The sequence below is a fragment of the Exophiala oligosperma genome (assembly GCF_000835515.1).
Source record: "Exophiala oligosperma strain CBS 72588 unplaced genomic scaffold supercont1.27, whole genome shotgun sequence".
NCBI lineage: Eukaryota > Fungi > Ascomycota > Eurotiomycetes > Chaetothyriales > Herpotrichiellaceae > Exophiala > Exophiala oligosperma.
Genome location: NW_015622844.1, coordinates 2,898 through 20,369, shown reverse-complemented (window position 1 = coordinate 20,369; position 17,472 = coordinate 2,898). Strand labels below are relative to the sequence as shown.

The following is a 17,472-nucleotide window of genomic DNA, read 5'->3' as shown; positions in this document are numbered from 1 at the left end:
ATCGACTCTTCAGCTGGATCTCCAGCGCTTAGACATTCGAGCACAGATTCTTGAGCCGGGTGGGCTGGAGGTCACGGCCGAGTGTTCCTAGTCGTAAAGGCTGGAAACTTGCTCTCACCAATCTTACCCTTGGCAAATTGATGTGTAGCTTCGTTGCTTGCCAACCGGGGCGGGCCAGGTTAGGGCCCTAGTCTTGGTGCCTTTCCCACACCATAAGATCACTTTCTACATGATACTTGTATCCTAATAAGTAATGCCCCGCTTTTCTCAGCCCTCTCTTGAGCATGTTATTGTCCTGGCACGCTGTCTATAAGGTGTTGGTGAAGAGGACCAGGAAAATCGCCCACGAAATAGGGGTTGGTGGTCGATCACTCTGGTTGACCGGGAAATAACCTCATATATCGACGAAGGATGAATTCAAAATACATTGTCGTACTATTGAACGACAAATGTTTCCGTCCTGCTTGTCCCATTAATCGGGAATGTCTAAATCATCAATGCTCAAGTATAAGACCAATACATTTTTGACAGACGATTACGAACTGCCTTCTCGGCCAAGGACCGTCGCCGATGAAGAGGACATCGATCCGCGCAGCACGACGCAGTATTTAGGGATCAGTCAGCTTGGGGAGTCCTCCTCCATCCTCAGTCTGCCTCAGCCAAGTCCCTGTGGATCGACACACCAGTTGATTCATCACCTGCACGGGGATGTTCTCGCTCGGGCAAGATACATCGATTATGTTCGAGCTTGGTGTCGAATCCGAGGGCCGGAACTCTTGTTCCTGGCTATGGTCGTAAGCCTTCAGATTGCCCTGGGAGTGTGGCAATGCTACGAGTATAGCACACACGCTGAATATCAATCGGCTTTCGGATGGGGAGTTGCGATGGCGAAAGGTTGTGCTGGCGCCCTGTATCCCACGCTGTTCTTTATGCTGATGAGCATGTCCCGCTGGGTCCAAAGCGCCATGACCCGGTTCAACATTGGCACGAGGTTTATCAACTGGGACAAGAAAAGATCATTTCATATCAGACTGGCTCTTTGCGTCATGGTGTTGTCTTTCGCACACTCTATTGGACACCTAACGGGGTCGTTCGTCCACGCCAGCCAGGAGCAAAACCATGCGGCGGATCGTCAGGTGCTCGGCAATAAGATCAATGGGTTGAGTTACGGGGCGTTTGTGACATCTCGACCTGGATGGACAGGGATAGCGGCACTGATAATCTTCGTCACCATCAGCTTCTGCAGCATCAATTTCGTGCGAACTCGATGGTTCGAGGTCTTCCAGTGCTGTCACTTGATGTTCTTCCCCATGGCGGCCTTGTTGATGGCTCATGGGAGCTCAGCATTGCTTCAATATCCGGCTCTCGCTTTTGTGATCATGGTACCTACGACTTTGATACTGTTGGAGAAACTGTCTCGAGCTTTCCGACTGACCCGAGACTACCGGGGAATTATTGAGAAGTTGAATGAGGAAATGATCAGAGTCACCATTGATCTGGGTCGGAGACCGCGCACTTGGTGGTCTTTCGTGCCCGGTCAGTTTGTTTTTCTGCAGATACCCAGAATCTCTAAGTTCGAGTGGCATCCATTCACGGTCGCGCGCATCAGCAACCACGACCTCTGCTTATATGTTAAAACAAGTGGGAAATGGACCAGAAGATTGGGTGAAATGCATGGCTTTGGGAGGGTATGTTTAGATGGCCCATTTAGCGCACCCACACAGCGCTTTTTCCAGTACGATCACAACATCATGATCGGCCTGGGGGCAGGCATAACCCCTTCCCTTGGTATTCTCGACGCGTTGCTCAATTCTCCCGGGCACCGATGGACAAGACCTCAAAGCTCGGGTGTTGAGACAGGCCGCAGCGGAATGAAGTCCGCAAGTGAGAAAAATTACACTGTTGATTTTCACTGGGCGCTGAAAACAAGCTCGGGAATGCTGCCCATCTTCCAGCTCTTATATGATGTTCAGAATTGCTCTCACAACTCTCTTGTCGACACGAACGCAATCATTCACCTTACGAGTTCCAAAAAGCTTCAACAGGCAGCTCTCGAGAATATGGATACCGCTCGTTTAGCAGGTGCGGTGAACGAAATATCTCCGTCATCGTCTTTCTCCGGTAATATTGAGCGAGGCAGGCCAGATTTTGGCAAGATTTTGGTGCAGCACTACGAAAAATTGAGCGCCCTTCAACAAGACCACGCCCTCATGAACGGTTACATGAGATCCAAACCGATGAAGATCGGTGTGTTCTATTGTGGCGCTGCAAACGTCAAACCATTTTTGCGGCGGTTATGCCTTGAGAATACCCTACGAGGAATCTTGGACCACTTTGATATAGAGTATCATTTCCACCCGGAAGTATTTTGACCAGAAAATGTAATAGAGATGAGAACCAATAACATAGAAACTACTGCAGAGTGCAAGCATGGTTCTGAAATGGCAATCATGTGTAATAACAGTCTCGCTGCAGAAAGGAAACCCAACTTTGGTGTAAAATATATTGCTGCTTTTCTTTGTAAACTTCACCTTGGTACGAGAGGCTCATGAGCAAGTCAGAAGATGGGTTCACGGTCCTTCGCCAATCACCCAACATATCAGCGACATCTGGCCCCTGGAGTATCCCTCCTCGTATTCAGTGACTCTGCCAAGCTAGAAGAGCACATTTTCTGTCAAAGAGCAAGTTTTGCCAATGACAAAGCACGTTTATCGCCTTACGCCGCGGCTCCCCAGCCTCGCTCACTGATGGTCATGGGTCCACATTCGAAATTGCTTGAGCAAGATAGCCAACATGACCTGACCCTGACCTACGGAGTAAAGTATACTCCTGTTTTGCTCTACCTTTCGCCACGCGAGCACTCCAGTGAAGACAGTCTCGTTCGCTCGCGAACCAGCGCGCAGGCAATAGCTACTTGTGTGGTAATAATTTCCACCCGTAATTAACAAATGGTACTGTAGCAATTTTATGCTCTAGAATTACATAGGACGCGCCCCGACCCTACACAATAGCATATACTATATATATCTATATATGTACATTTATAGATATGGAGTCTGCGCTGGTATATTTGTTGACCAGCCCCATGTTTTCCAGTCTCATTTACACTGTCTTCTTGTCTACATAATATATCAGTGACAGTCATTCGCTTTTAGTCGTCGCGACATATCATTCGTTTACACAAATCCGTTCTTCCATTTTATTGTTGGGTAGCCGATTCCTTTATCAGTTGCGGACTTGAAACAGATTGTCGATATGTTGAAAACAATTGCCATTCTTTCGGCAGTAACATCATGCTTTTCCTTCGCTAATGCTGCAGACTCCGTTGTCAGCTGGCCTTCACCAGCTTATGACGAGATCGAGGATCTAATGGTCTTGAACTCCGGATACAATGCTCGAAATTTTCCGTTCCCTTTGGTCCCATGCACCTTCACTCGAAGTCCCGGTCATTCGATTGCTGGAGGCTTTCTACGGACAGCCTTCCATGATATGGCAGCAGCAGATGTACGAGCAGGAACGGGAGGTCTAGACGCCTCAATTGGCTTCGAAATGGACTCCAGTATCTACATTGAAAATACTGGAGTTGCGTTCAACAATACTATGACCTACTTCTCTAGCTACTTCAACAGCCGAGCGACCATGTCTGACCTCATTGCCCTGGGGGTATACGCATCTGTCAGAGCCTGTGGTGGACCTGCTGTGCCGTTGAAAGCCGGTCGTATCGATGCCACCAACGCCGGGCCCCAAGCCGTTCCGGACCCGAAAAACGATACGGTCAAGATGACCGCGGAGTTCGCACGCATGGGATTTTCTCCGCAAGAGATGATACAAGTCGTTGCCTGTGGTCACACCCTGGGAGGCGTTCACTCGGCCGAACACCCCACTCTGGTCTTGCCGAATACTACGGCTCTTGGGGTCACCGATTTTGACACCACCAACAGTACATATGACAACAAAGTCGTCACCGGGTATCTCGACGGTACATCCCAGAACCCACTGGTGGTTGGGCCAGACGTGGATTCACGTTCGGATCTACGGATCTTCTCCTCTGATGGAAACAAGACGGTGTCGTCCATGGCAGACCCGTCGTCTTACTCGACCACCTGCTCAAAGATCCTCGCAAAAATGATCGACACTGTGCCCGATAATGTGGTTTTGACAAGTGTCATCACCCCATACGATGTCAAACCATACAATCTTCACCTTAGCGTCGTGGGGGATGACGATCTGCAGTTCTCTGGGGCGATCCGGTTCAAGACCACTTCGATTCCAAAGTCGGCCATCTCAAGCATTCAACTTGCCTACAGAGACAGAAATGGAGCTGATGGTGATGTGATTGGGACCACAATTCTGGGTGACGCATCAGGCTTCGATGATACATTTACCGTGAGCATTGAACCCTGATATTCAACCCTGATATTCAACCCTGATATTCAACCCTAATATTCAACCCGAGAAATGGTATTAACGAATAACAATAGTTCTTTGGTTTCAACTCTACCGTCCCTGCAAAAACTTCCATCTCATCTTTTACAGTAGTCGTCGCTCTGTCGTCGGGTACAGTGACCTATGACAACAACCATCAGGGGTTCCCTGTTCAGGATACAGTGTTTGCGCAAACCTTGAACTCGAACCTCGCTGCGTCCGATGCCCAGGGGAATCAGGCAGCTACCTTAGTCGCTGCGGTATGACTACGAGGCTCTCTTGATGATGATATCAGACTGATAAGCGCTAATAGGTCCGGAAGGGGACGATTGGAGACGTAGAGCTGACCTTTTCTTCGGTTCAAAAGATGACCTACAACAATCTGCCTACAATCTCCAAATCCACCATTTCAATGGCAAGGGCCTGCGAGTCTGAGTACTATACATTTTACTCCGCGACGTACAGTATTGCCACAGCTGCAGTCAATGGCACCAAATACGACGTGAGCGTAGGTGGATTCTCCGATAGCTTCAAGAGCCTCAAGCTGCCCGTGGCTCCGAATGCCTTGAGTTGCCAAGGTGGTGGCAATTCTTGGTCGAACACCACGTCAAGTACGTCAGCAACTAGCTCTGTCCCAATACCATCGACTGGAGACGCAGATACGTGGACTACTGCCATCGTGACCGCACTCACGACGTACTGCCCATATGCCACCGAGGTTGTGCAGGGGTCAAGGACATACACGGTCACGCAAGCCACAACTCTGATCATTACCGATTGTCCATGTACAGTCTCCTGGAGCTCAGGACAAAGTACCACCACCAGCAGTGCTGATTACTTTGCTACGACGATCTCGAACCTTATGCATGCAGGCAATGCTGCTCCGACAGCGACCAACACCACTTCTCCGCCCAGCTTTAATGCCGAACAACCGACACTCTCAGTATGGTCGGCCCCGACGACATTGCCCACTATTCAAACCTACACGGGCGGCGCTCGCATCATTGTGCCAGGACTAAGTCTGATTGCCGGACTTGCAATTGGCTCGATCGTCTTCTTGTAGTTAGATCTGATATGGATGCCCATTTGTAATTGCATCGAAGTTCTCGCAGTCTATGCTTGGGCTGAGAGTGACAGATCGAGCTGTAGGAACTTCTGCGCAAGTTGAAACCCCAAATCTCTAACCTATGATGCATTCTGGCGGTAGTGCGGCGCATACTGGGGCCGAGATCTCGAGTTGCACAATAATCAGAATACCGCACGGGCGAGTGTGAGATTCTGTTTCTCCTGAGCTGTCGTCAGCATCTCAATCCCCCTGTCTGGCAACATTTCATATAGTTCAATTCCTCTTTGCTGGCCAGAGAATCAGCTATTTGGCTACTACAAATAAATATGACATTTGAGGTGAATGCTGAACGACCGTCAAGATTGTCCAGTATCAAGACTTATCGGCCTGTGGACGTATTGCTCTATCTCTGTTTGACAAGGTTCTTGACACCTGCCTTATTGTCCTCGATCCTCGTATAGTGGAGCTTCTACTCGATCTCCCGGACTTCCTTTTCGAAAGTGAGTTGTTGTGTCGCCTCGATCTACAGGATCGATAGATGCAGCTATTAACCAACAAATTGTAATGCCAGTCGAGTTTTGCCCACAACACCAACCCGAGCATAAACACGATGTTCGGATTGGACCAGTCGAGTCGTTCGAGTTGGCCTATGCGGTCAACAAGCCTTGAAAGAGGTCCAAAGGGCGATAGGAAGTAGGCGACAGACTTCGTTGAACGCGTGCTCCTTGCGAAGATATCCTTGCAACAGACTTTAGGAGCTCCCGCTCTTTTCGCAGCGACCGCAATTAGTCTACGTCGATACAATATGGATCATCTTGAACACTTTGACTTCAGTCTATTGGAATGTAACACTAAAGGTGGCTAAGTCCTGACAGCAGGATACATTTTTTGGTCATGAAGCCAAGCCCGACTGCAGTAGAGGACTTTTTTGGGCAGTCACAACCAGAGCCTTCCAACTCCACGTTACCTCTCCCGTTCCATACTTTTCTTTGAAATACTTCATGATTGCTTCAGAACCTCTGTCCTGCCATCTCTCAATCTCCTGCTTTGTCCAGAACTTATTCATTACCAGACCGAAAGTCCACGGCAGCATTGTTTCAACCACCCCGACATTTTGCCATCTCGTTTCATTCACCTCCACACATACCTCAACGTCAGTAAATCCAACTTTTTTACAGTACGTTTTTACAGTGTCTTCATTGTCCCATCTAGTGGGTACTTCTTCTTGGGACATCATTTGCATTATTTGCGCATTGCTCGGGAATGGAGGCAGATCTGGATCGTGGTCGAGAGCCTCGCGGAATTCATCTGCCCACCCATTGGACTTCCAGCCTGTGAATGCCAGTGTGCCCCCAACAGCAAGCATTCGGTGACATTCACGTAAGCCGACCAGGGGGAGTGGGAGGATGAATGGAACGAAGTTGAAAAAGATGTGGGTGAATGAGGAGGAAGGGAGTTTTGTATCCTAAGGTTCACCAAACCAAATTAGTCGGGGCTCTGTGGTTGGTTATGGGGTGCGCAGATACGGAAGGAAAACTCCAGAAAGTGATAAATACCATCGCATCGGCGACGAAAGCTTTCACATTCTTCCAGCTTCCCGACTCGATCTTTTGAGATAGGGAACCAATCATCAGTTCAGATATGTCCGCACAACTCAATTCCAGTTTAGCTTTATCATGAGAGGAAAGACTGGACAGTATGCGAAGAGTGACAGTGCCAGGGCCACAAGCATTATCGAGCACTTTAAGAGGGAAGTCTTCAGGTGGCGGAAAATGGGCTTGTTTTAGCATAAGAGTCGCAAAAGGACCCATGATGCTGTCGGCTATCTCAGATATTTTGGTAGATGCCATGGTCAGCGGTCGACATGAATGAAGCAGAGATACGCTAAGAAGCACTGTTTTCAGGCAAGCGACGGCCTCATATTTATGTGTGCATGTGCATGAATTCGAACTCGGCACTCCAAATCTTCTCCCTGAGACTTTTAGGAGGGAATGGTTGAGTACTCGCAAGCAAATTTGCATAGGTAGAGACTAGCGCTGGTACGTGGGGAAACTTGCTCATCAGATCTAGCCCATTGAAGATGGAGTCTACGGACTTGGAACAGAGAATAGTGGTAGGTAGAAACAATATAGGTCACTGATTGTGGTTGCTTCGGTCACGAAGAAGAAACTGTGACTGCGAGGTGTTGGTGGAGAAGTCTGTATGTTGCATATTGGCAAAACAGCAAAACATGGTCTGGAGAGAGGAGGTAATTCATGATAAAGCTCAGACCCCCATGAGGCATTGGGGAAGCCTTATTTTGCCCGCCAGCCAGGTCGGCGCAATCGTGGTGTGATCAGGAACAGGGTAGATCGTTTACTTCATGTAGCAAAATAGCGGTCTTCTTTGATACAGCTTCAAATTGCCCAAGGGCGAACAGTTCTTAGTCAACCTATGGCTTCGATCTTTCTACCCTGGCTTGAGAAGAGGATCGACAACCTGACTCTCAAGCAATGGTGAAGCTTTTCTGGACCAAAAACCACCAAATAGCTGCATTTGCCACCCGCTTCTCCTGCAACGATTCTGCCGTATGAATCGTGGATGACTACAGTTGGGTATGCCCATTGTCTATTCTTTTGGACTTCCCTCTCAGCTAGTGACGCCGTTGAATACTCATTTTCGGCTGAATGATGGTCTAAGTATCATAGAGTATCTAGAACCGCTCTTTGGGCCTGTCGCAAAGGGGGGAGGGTGGTTTGTTCTTCGGGTTCCTGTCGAGTCGCAGACGGTGAGGTTTCAAGTCGACAGTATCAGTCTCCTGCCATGCCCGAGAGAATGACGAGCCGTCTGGTGGCGGTCCTACAAGGTATATCAAGCGATACTTGCCAGCAAAGCCAGCCAGCCTGATGACGGGTGGTTGACACACATGTGACGAGGGTCGAAGGCCCATAAAAGTTAGTCGGGACTCCGTAAATAATGATGCCGGTGACGGTGCACATGCAGGGAAGATGAAGAACAGGAGCTGGGCTCGTCGACGGCAGATGGTGCGGTTCGTCCGACGCAGACGTGGAAGCCCGGCAACGTTTTCGAATGTTGATGTGACCAACGAGAAGGTAGTAGGCTGGCTGATCTTATCCTCGAAATCTACTCTTTTCACCAGTATTTCGGTGTGTCTTCCCCTTGATAGTCCCACCTGAGAATACATCGTACGGAGACGCTCATAAGTGGAAAAAGTACAAGCCCGGACAAGCTCATGTGTTGAATGCCACGCTTGGGGTCTGTGGGTTAACCTCGCTTAGTTTTGGCATGGCATATCATTGGTTTGGGAACTTGCTCTCTACTGCAAGCGATGCAAAACCTGCTCACGATGTGCTGGGGTGCTCGTGTTACCTCTCTAGCGCGCAAAAAAGCAATCAGCTACCCTTTGTCGAGCCGAACCGCTGCCATTCTTCTATTTGCGCTGTTGGGCGACGCGGGATTTGAGCAAGTTTTGTGCTGTCCCACACGCACCTCTCGCGGATACTTTCACACATTCTTGCGTGCGGAGCTGTAGTCGAACAGATCATCGCCGATCAGTACAATATGGCCCAAATAATGCTTCTCCTAAATTGAGACTTGCCGCCGCGCTTTTGGTCCTGATATGTCAAATATAATTCAATTGCTTGGCCTCTGTGCCACTCGAACTTTCTTCATGCAATATTAGGGCCGCGTCAAATATTGGCACATCATGGCACTATGGTTGACTCAGCCAGTGAGGCTACATCAGTCGCGACCATATCACTGCAAACTGAAGACTTCCGATCTTTGTCACTACCAGCAGGGATACTGGCGTTTCTGGTACGGATTGAGAACGATAGGACTGCTATAACAACCCAGCTTACCCAAGTCCGTCATAGGAATGAATCAGACCACAGATACGGGTTGCCTACCGTCGCCTTGTTCATGACCGGTATTATTCTCTTTTCGATAGGATACCTGGTCACCGTCTTCATCGTACCTCGTTCAAAGTGGCACCAGAATGGCCTTCTCCGCAAGACCTTGGCCGTCTCTCGATACCTCTCGTATCGCGGGTATCGCATCTCAAGCCTTCGGTGGAATTCGGCCCCTTTAGGGATTCTGTTTCTAGGCGCGGTGGGCATTATATTCTTCTTCAGTCCGTCTTCGATTATGGTCTTGCCTATAGTCTTGGTGCAGAGGCTGATAGCGATCAGGTATGACCTTAGGGCCCAGACCGTACTACTGGCACAACACAAGGACAGTCATATTTGGGTATTCACCCCCAATTGCAACCAGAACTGGATTCATGTCCATAGCATGCATACCATTCATCATGTTCGTGTCACAGCCTGAAGTCAGTTGGCGGAAACGGACTGACAATCGAAAGAGCCACATCAACGAAAGCAAACATGGTCACTTTCGTTACTGGTGTATCGCATGAGAAACTTCAAGTATGAGTTTGGCCCTCAGATGAAATAAACCCCAGTTTACGCGCGACAGCCCATGGGCTCACAAAGATGTAGGTCTTCCACCGCTGGATCTCGTACGCCTGTCTCGTTCTTGCCTTAGTGCACACCTTTCCTTTCATCATCTACCTCATCCACAGAGGCACGATGGTCAAAGAGTGGAATACAGAAATCTTTTATTGGACGGGGACTGTAGCCTTGCTGTTTCAAGGCTGGCTGACTTTCGCATCGTTCAGTATCCTTCGGTAGCATTCCATTGAAGGCCTAATGTTGGAATAGTCTAACAAGTCTGCAGTAATTGGTGGTACGAATCATTCAAAATCGCCCACAGGGTTTCGGCCGCCATGTTCGTACTTTTCCTCTTCTGGCACTGTAACTTTGAGCTTTCATCTTGGTACGTTCCGGCCAGAGGGCTTGTAGCACGTCACGGGAGACACTTAGAAAGATTGTCGCAAAGCTAACAGTCTTTAGGGACTATTTCATCGCAACGGCAGCAATCTATGTCCCATGTTTCCTTTATGCCCACATCAAGACCTACGTCGAACACGGCTTTGGTCTGAAAGCAACTATGAACCTGGAATCCAACGACGTCATCCGTATTGCCATCCCCGTTAGCTTTCCATGGGTTCCAGGGCAACATATTTTTGTGCGTTTTCGCGCTCTGGGTATCCATGCTCTGACATCTCACCCTTTTACTATCTGCTCACTGCCTTCGCTAGAGGGCCCATCAGAAGCAGTTCTACATATTCGACCACAGGCTGGCTTCACAGCCCAGCTGTACAGGCACGCCGCGGCACATCCAGGCATAGCGATCCCTGTCTTTCTAGAGGGCCCTTACGGTGGCATTGAACCAGGAAAATTCGTCGGCAGCGACCGTGTTATAGTTGTGGCTGGAGGATCAGGCGCAGCCTGGATGCTACCACTCATTGAACTCTTCGCCAGGAAAGCTACACAGATCCGTGAGGTTGAAATGACCGAGCAAAGCACGCCGGTGCAGACTTTTCCAAGTCTTCACGCTGTCCTTGCTACCAGAGACCCATCAACTTTTGCATGGTTCCAGGAAGCTGCTAACAAGATCTTAGCCAGATACCTCCAGGTTGGAGTCTCTAGCATGATTGATGTAGAGATCCATATCACCCGAGGCATCAAGGACAACCTGCAGAGGGAGATTCAGACCGAACTTGGCAAGAAGTCAATTATCGACGATGGTCCCGATTCAAATACATTGCGGCTAAAAGGCAAAGAAAGTGACATCGACGTCAATGAAAGTGGACATTTCATTAGCTGTAAAATGCTGTCAGGTCGCCCGAATCTTCCGGCGCTCATTCGAAAGGAAGGCTCCCTCATGACAAATTCGCAGAAGACACTGGGCATCTTTGCTTGCGGCCCAAGTTCCATGCAGCACGATCTACGAGTTGCCGCCGCAAGTGAGAATGTTGGTATACTGAGGAGTTCTGGGACGAGTGTCTACTTGCACCTGGAACACTTTTCTTGGGCTTGAACATATCATGTATGTGTCAAGTGTTTAGCAAGGAATATGTGCTGGCCATGACATCAAAAATCTATCGAGGAGCGCCATGTGCCAAAAACTTAGCCTACGCAACGCTTTATAAAATTTACGTTAACCGAAGACGGGCCTATATAGGTCCTCCTGTGGTGAGCCATCGACATCGTCAAGGGTCGGCCGTGGATTATCCGTGCATGGTGTTTCTGGATCGCCAGGACCGCTGCACTTGGTGTTTCCTCGTCATTCATCAGGCTATCGTCTATCTCGGGTTGTCCTCTCACATTGAGCTGAATTATATGGAACGCTCTACTCATGTTGGAATGGGTATAGCTTTCGACAGTTTCGGCTGAACGAATCGTGGGGACCTCCACACGGGACGCATTTGAGGACGAGCTCGGTGCATTCGCTGTGACGATGACCTCCGTTGGCACATCTTGCACACCTCTAAGCGTTTTTACATTGCCTTATGCCCAAGCTCTTAACAATGAAAACATTGCTCTGGCTGTAGTCGTCATTCGAACACCCTCGTATAGCCGGACTCCTCCGCTACATGGAAGAAACCCTCCGCAGAAGGCGACTGGTGTCGCTTCCTTTCATTAGGTATATCACTATCGAGCCTTATATCTTTACCACGGTTTTCTTGCTTAGTCATGACACCCTGACCACCGTTGTTTCGTTCTCTCGCTAAAGACCTCTACTGCTCTGGTTCGAATCTCTCCATGTTCGTCTAGGATCGCTAGTCGGTTGACATCATCCACTTTGTTTAGGTAGAGTTCGTCTCGGAGCACTCTAATGTCGCCTATGATCTTCGTCTTTATCGCTTGCCTAGGCATCTAGTTCGGGCTCGTCCCTACATGCGATTTGAACTCGGCTCGTGTTTCTGGCATCTCTAGTCACCTCTCGACAGCGCCAATTGTCTTGTCTATTTCTGGCTCGCATCTCTTCTTTCACGGCCGCTCTGACCGCGTCGGGTGAGGTTCTCTCGGCGTCTTCTTCTGCCACTCTCGAGGTGTTGATCACGCAGCATAGCGCATCCGTTGTGGCTAGGCAGCTGCGGACCCGTCTCACGTCGTGGTTATCGGCGGAAGCCGTCACGTTCAGTGTCGTTTGCGTGGGCTCTGCTCTGTTTTGGTATCTCGCTACAGATGCCCATGATCGCGTAGGAGAAGGAGATGCGATGATGGTGCTAACTTATGACTGTAGGGAATGGACTTGCACCTGTAGTTGGACATGTTATCTCGTGAGATTGTACTGTTCTTCTTTAACGTCCGCCAGGTTAGCACGTATAACTTCGATGGTGGTGTTCTGCTTCTCAATAAGACTAGTTTACTACGTGATTATCTCTTTAGGGTTTAGGATGAGCCTCACGAGCTCGTCAAGTTTCGTATTTATTCTCTCGATTTCGCTGACTAACTCGAACTTAGAGCTCTCTTTATCGTCTATAAGGATAGTTATTCGCTTGTCTTCCATACTCTCTGGTGAGACTTTTGAATTCCGCTCGTGATGGTGTCCAAGATCCATCTTCCTCGATAGCCACCGTGATTGTCTCCAGATTTGATTCATCGTCCCTGCTCGCTTGAAGCGCTTTGACACTAGGCTCTCTCGCTCTGTTCGAGGGTGCTCGTTCTCGCTTTGGTGTGACCGGTGCTACTACACTACGTAGTCGGCATCTTCCAGTCGGGAGCGTCAACCGCGTCAAGTTTCTGGATTTCCCGCGACGCGTCTCATCCCCGTCCGATATGCTTCAGATAGGTGTTTCGTCGAAATTCTCCTCCGATACTGTATACAGTACAGTACCAATGGCATGCAAAACTGGTTGATATGATTGATTGCCTAATTGATTACATCATAGACTGTCCCAGCCGCCGATTAAGTGGCAGCTATGCAGCGTTCGACTATGAGTAGGATACCCCTACTAACAATCATAAGATCTGTTCTGTATCTATCTACGTGTCCGGCCTTTCCTGGCCGTCCTCTTCTTCTGCTTACTAAAAAACACTCGTCTGCGCCGGTGTATAGTTGGACCGTGGACGCGACCGACAGGACTTGGTCCGCGGCCTTCGTCCAGGCCGTGTTCTACTTGGCTGGATTGCTATCGCTGGGGGGCCCTGCCCAGCGCCTGGCCGGCCCCAGTGCGATAGCCACTGGTTAGGAGTGCGCTGCATGAAGTGCAGATGTACTGTATGGGAAGTACGTGTGGTGTGCGAGGCTTGCTCGTTGATGCTTCTCAGGTCAATGCTCGCTCTCGACCATCGAGACACCATCAGCAGCTGAACGCGTCGCCACGGCGTCCTTCGTGTAGATGGCGTGCCACGATGTCAGCGAGCTGTGAAAGTGACAGTGTGTGATGCGTCTGAAAGGTATTTTCTGAGCTATGGGTGGTGTTAGTAGTGATAGCATGATTCGATATGGTGACTTCCTAAAGTGTGTTCTCTATATGATAGATCATCTCTTTCCCGTTAACTCCGCCTCTTCACCGTGTACTCTTCAGCTTCTAATACTGTAAACTATAGTTAGGCAGGAAGATAGAGTGCTGAAGTCCATCTTCTATTCAGGGGTGTACGTGAAAGAGGTAACACTCTCTTCCCGCGCACTAGTACTATATATTAGGTGTTTCGAGAGGCTCGAAAGGTGATTTTCAACGTGTTAACGCGTTATTAATGGAGGAAATAAAGAAGATAGACATATCTAAAGATATATTCTATGTTATGTGTGATTGTAGTGATATCGTGTTAATTATATGCCTCTTTTTAATTCTGCCTCTTCGTCGCGTTTCTTCACACTTTAACACCGTAAACTGCGGTCAGGCAAGAAAACAGGGGACTCAAGTCCGTTTTCCATCGTGGGTGTACATGAAAGGGAGGCCATTCCCTTCCTATATACTGGTACTATATGTTAGGTATTTCGTGAGGTGCAGAGAGTAATTTTCGGGACTTTAACACGTCGTTTATGAGGGAATCACTGCGTTGTTGAGCTCCTCCTAGCACTTAGAGACAGCCAGACTGTTTCTCTGAGAGTTCCTAGCGGACATCACGTGGAGGTGGGAGCTCATCGTCCGCCCTGGTTGATATGATATTGTAAAGAAAAGTTGCTGTAAGTGGATCGTCAGCAGTATCATCATTTGTTCCGTGTTATTCTAACGTGCCTCTATATTAGCCAATCATTGTGAGGCGTATATCAACAGATTACACTACGTAATCTTTTAGGGGGGATTTGCTCTGTTTTCAAGACAGATTTTGTCTCTACCCATATGGGAGCGTTAGCGACCATGACTAATATGACCGCGCGATTGACTGTCATATTAGGTGTGAGTGTCAGACGCGCAAATTATTGTCCTGGTGCATTACCTATTCCAACGCCCAAATAGTCGTATCCCGAAACAAACCTCCCCGTAAGGTACATATTGTGACTTTTTCTCACCAGAAGCTGGAGAATGTTTGGGGACAAGTGATTGTCATGCAACCATCAATAGCTGCCTATGTGTGTCTTCGTGCCTAATCACATGTCCTTTGGTCCTGTCTTGCTCCCCAAAAAGTAGCCATGAGTCGCCATTCGCCTTAAAACACTAACTCACCGGGCTCTCACCCACACCCAACTCCAAAAGAAAAATTGTTCCCAGTGCAAGACTAGGAGTCTAAACTTCAGACCCTGCGGGCGGCTTTCAGAGGTTATCATACCGCGACTCGATTCTCAGTTTTTGAGCTGATGGGCGCTCGCAGATGACCCCTCTCTGGGCCAAAGTTTCGGCTTCTCTCCTTACACCGCTATCGCTGTTCACCTCATTCGTGTCCTCTAAGCTACAACTCTTATTACTTGGTCCTCTACAACCCCACGCTCCAACCCGTCAGTTTCTCTGGCCCCTTCTTCTTCAGCCAATTTTTCTCTCTTCTCATCAACCCATCGTCTCCACCTAGGGTAGAAGACTACACTCAGACTGCCAACTAGAATGAACATTCCACAGATGGAGGCTCCAATATATTCATAAGCGTCGCCGGCTGCAGCAACACCATCCCAGAATTTGCCGGTCGGACTCGCGGTATTCAATACAAGAGACAGTAATTGGAGTATGCCGATGACAATGGCACAGATGACGGTTAAAATTGTTAAGATAAACGAGTAGTAAAGGAATGTCAGAGGATCCTTAACCCGAGTGCGGATCTGATCTTCTGGGAGCCCTGGCATTTGAACTTGAAGGGTGGTTGATGATGCACCCAATGCCACGGCCATAGGTTCTTGTTCTAGCCTGGGGCCTACCTTGCAGCTTGACTGGGAGAGAGGAGTGGTAATGTCAACATCTCTGTCATGAGGTTGAGCGCCACCTTGAGTCGGATTGCGCGTCACCGCATACGACGCCTTGGATGCGCCTCGAGTGGTTTTGGGAGCCGTGAGCAAGTTTTCTTCCGTATAATGGTCGGTACTCATGCCCATGGGTGCTACGTATAGACTCATCATCAGAGCGCCATCCATTGTATCGACAAGGCACATGCCCGCGGTGAAAAGGATAGGAAACAGCAAGATCAGCCAGATACTAGTACCTGCTGCACCCTCCACACTGCTGATTCCGAGCAGTGCTATCTCGCTGCTCGTATCGAACCCGAGTCCAAACAGTACGCCAACTGGATACATTTTCCATGGGCGATCGATGAGTTTGAACAGCTTTTCAAGTATCCTGAATATGAATCCTCCTCCTTGTACTTTGAAGCCTTCGACCTCAGCTTCTTGTGGCTGAAGGTGAACTACTTTTTGGATCTGAGTATAGAGTTTGTAGAGGATGTACGCGTTCAGGAGGCCCAAGAGGATGAGAAAAGCGGCTGAGACTGATGTGCCGATGATGCCTCCAATGTTGCTGAAGCTGCCGAAGCGTTTCTGCACACCAGCGGCAGTAGCAGCGACGACAACAGATGTGATGATGACGATCGTACTGTGGCCAAGACTGAAAAATGTGCCGACCGTCACAGGACGCTGACCAGTAGCGATCAGTCGGCGCGTCATGAGGTCAATCGCAGAGATGTGGTCTGCATCGAGGGCGTGGCGGAGGCCGAGACTGTAGGCGAGGGCGCTGGTCCCCATGAGTTGACCGTGGTTCTTCGCGACGAGCACTATGCCAGCAACAGCCCATACCACTAGGTTAACGAAGATGAGAAAGCCGATGATAAGTAGCGCACGAAGTGGTAGGCGGCGCAGGTACGGGATTCGCGCATGTCTGTGAGCAAGTCGATTGCTTATCTTTTCAATGAATGTATGAGATCCGTGAAAGCGTTGCTTGTGTCTGCCGCGAGAAACATCAAGCGCCGAAGATTTAGAGGGACGGGCCATACTGAAAACGAAGCTTCTCTGTCTCTAAGCGGTGATTGTACAGTGGTTGGCGAAAAGCTCTATTGGGTTGTGCCAATTTCATATAAAAGTTTTTACCCCAAGGCTTTTGCATCGCCAAGGCTTCATATTTGATAAGAAGGAATTTATATCTTTTGATAAGGAGGAATTTATCTCCTCTCGATAACGAGGAATCTCACCAATCATAGATTTCCGAAGCTCAAATGCCAAGCTCTAATCAGCACTCACAACATGGCGAAACTTTGTAACTTTCAACCATAGCATTCAAGAACAGTGTCACATCTTCTGAGCTTGCGCACTGCATCTGGCCGTTCGATAATCTACCATACACCTCAACATGTTTTGACGAGGAAAACAGGGTGTGCGGAATAAGATCCTATCGAAACAAATACGATTCGCGTATTAGCAGTCTAATATACATTTACGAGAGTGGGTCTCAGAGATACCACGACAAGGTCGGCTGCTTTGTTAGATATAAGCGAGACTTATATTTCGAACTTTACGTGAGAGAAATTTGTAGTGTATTTAAAAGGGGAGGGCGGTTTCGGGAAATGATATACTATATCTCGATATTTCTAAGTGTGGATCTGAAAGGTTGATCCTAAGCACGGATTTCAGAGGCATACACAAATAGATTTGCATCAGATGCATCCGTAGATCGTGTTAGCAACCTTGGTTTACAAGGCAGACTTTTGTAG

General features: G+C 48.8%; 5 protein-coding genes across 8 annotated transcripts; 3 read left to right on the top strand and 2 right to left on the bottom strand.

Moving 5' to 3' along the window:
• Positions 1 to 482: 482 nt before the first annotated feature.
• PV06_11318 (uncharacterized protein) lies at positions 483 to 2,423 on the top strand (the record flags this gene model as incomplete). The annotated part of the gene is made up of 1 exon (XM_016412968.1): positions 483 to 2,423. One exon carries the CDS (start codon positions 483 to 485, stop codon positions 2,370 to 2,372), a length of 1,890 nt encoding a protein of 629 aa, XP_016256643.1. The 3' UTR covers positions 2,373 to 2,423.
• Positions 2,424 to 3,065: 642 nt separating this feature from the next.
• Positions 3,066 to 5,859, top strand: PV06_11317 (uncharacterized protein). The gene is made up of 3 exons (XM_016412967.1): positions 3,066 to 4,386; positions 4,482 to 4,685; positions 4,739 to 5,859. The coding sequence occupies exons 1-3, from the start codon at positions 3,256 to 3,258 to the stop codon at positions 5,486 to 5,488; spliced, it is 2,085 nt and encodes a 694-aa protein (XP_016256642.1). The 5' UTR covers positions 3,066 to 3,255; the 3' UTR covers positions 5,489 to 5,859.
• A 445-nt stretch (positions 5,860 to 6,304) lies between these two features.
• PV06_11316 (uncharacterized protein) lies at positions 6,305 to 7,379 on the bottom strand. The gene is made up of 2 exons (XM_016412966.1): positions 7,048 to 7,379; positions 6,305 to 6,956 (listed from the first exon to the last, which is right to left on the bottom strand). Exons 1-2 carry the CDS (start codon positions 7,339 to 7,341, stop codon positions 6,384 to 6,386), a joined length of 867 nt encoding a protein of 288 aa, XP_016256641.1. The 5' UTR covers positions 7,342 to 7,379; the 3' UTR covers positions 6,305 to 6,383.
• A 1,733-nt stretch (positions 7,380 to 9,112) lies between these two features.
• PV06_11315 lies at positions 9,113 to 11,569 on the top strand. Of its 4 annotated transcripts, XM_016412964.1 has the most exons (8): positions 9,113 to 9,307; positions 9,367 to 9,623; positions 9,682 to 9,802; positions 9,855 to 9,918; positions 9,991 to 10,010; positions 10,170 to 10,178; positions 10,229 to 10,327; positions 10,405 to 11,569. In XM_016412964.1, the coding sequence occupies exons 1-8, from the start codon at positions 9,198 to 9,200 to the stop codon at positions 11,432 to 11,434; spliced, it is 1,710 nt and encodes a 569-aa protein (XP_016256639.1). In that variant the 5' UTR covers positions 9,113 to 9,197; the 3' UTR covers positions 11,435 to 11,569. The 4 variants fall into 4 exon arrangements, with proteins under 4 accessions (XP_016256639.1, XP_016256637.1, XP_016256640.1 ...); XM_016412962.1 differs by having other exon boundaries at positions 9,991 to 10,178; XM_016412965.1 differs by having other exon boundaries at positions 9,682 to 9,918; positions 9,991 to 10,178.
• Positions 11,570 to 15,168: 3,599 nt separating this feature from the next.
• Positions 15,169 to 16,756, bottom strand: PV06_11314 (uncharacterized protein; the record flags this gene model as incomplete). Its single annotated transcript, XM_016412961.1, has 1 exon — positions 15,169 to 16,756. One exon carries the CDS (start codon positions 16,754 to 16,756, stop codon positions 15,233 to 15,235), a length of 1,524 nt encoding a protein of 507 aa, XP_016256636.1. The 3' UTR covers positions 15,169 to 15,232.
• Between the last annotated feature and the right edge of the window lie 716 nt (positions 16,757 to 17,472).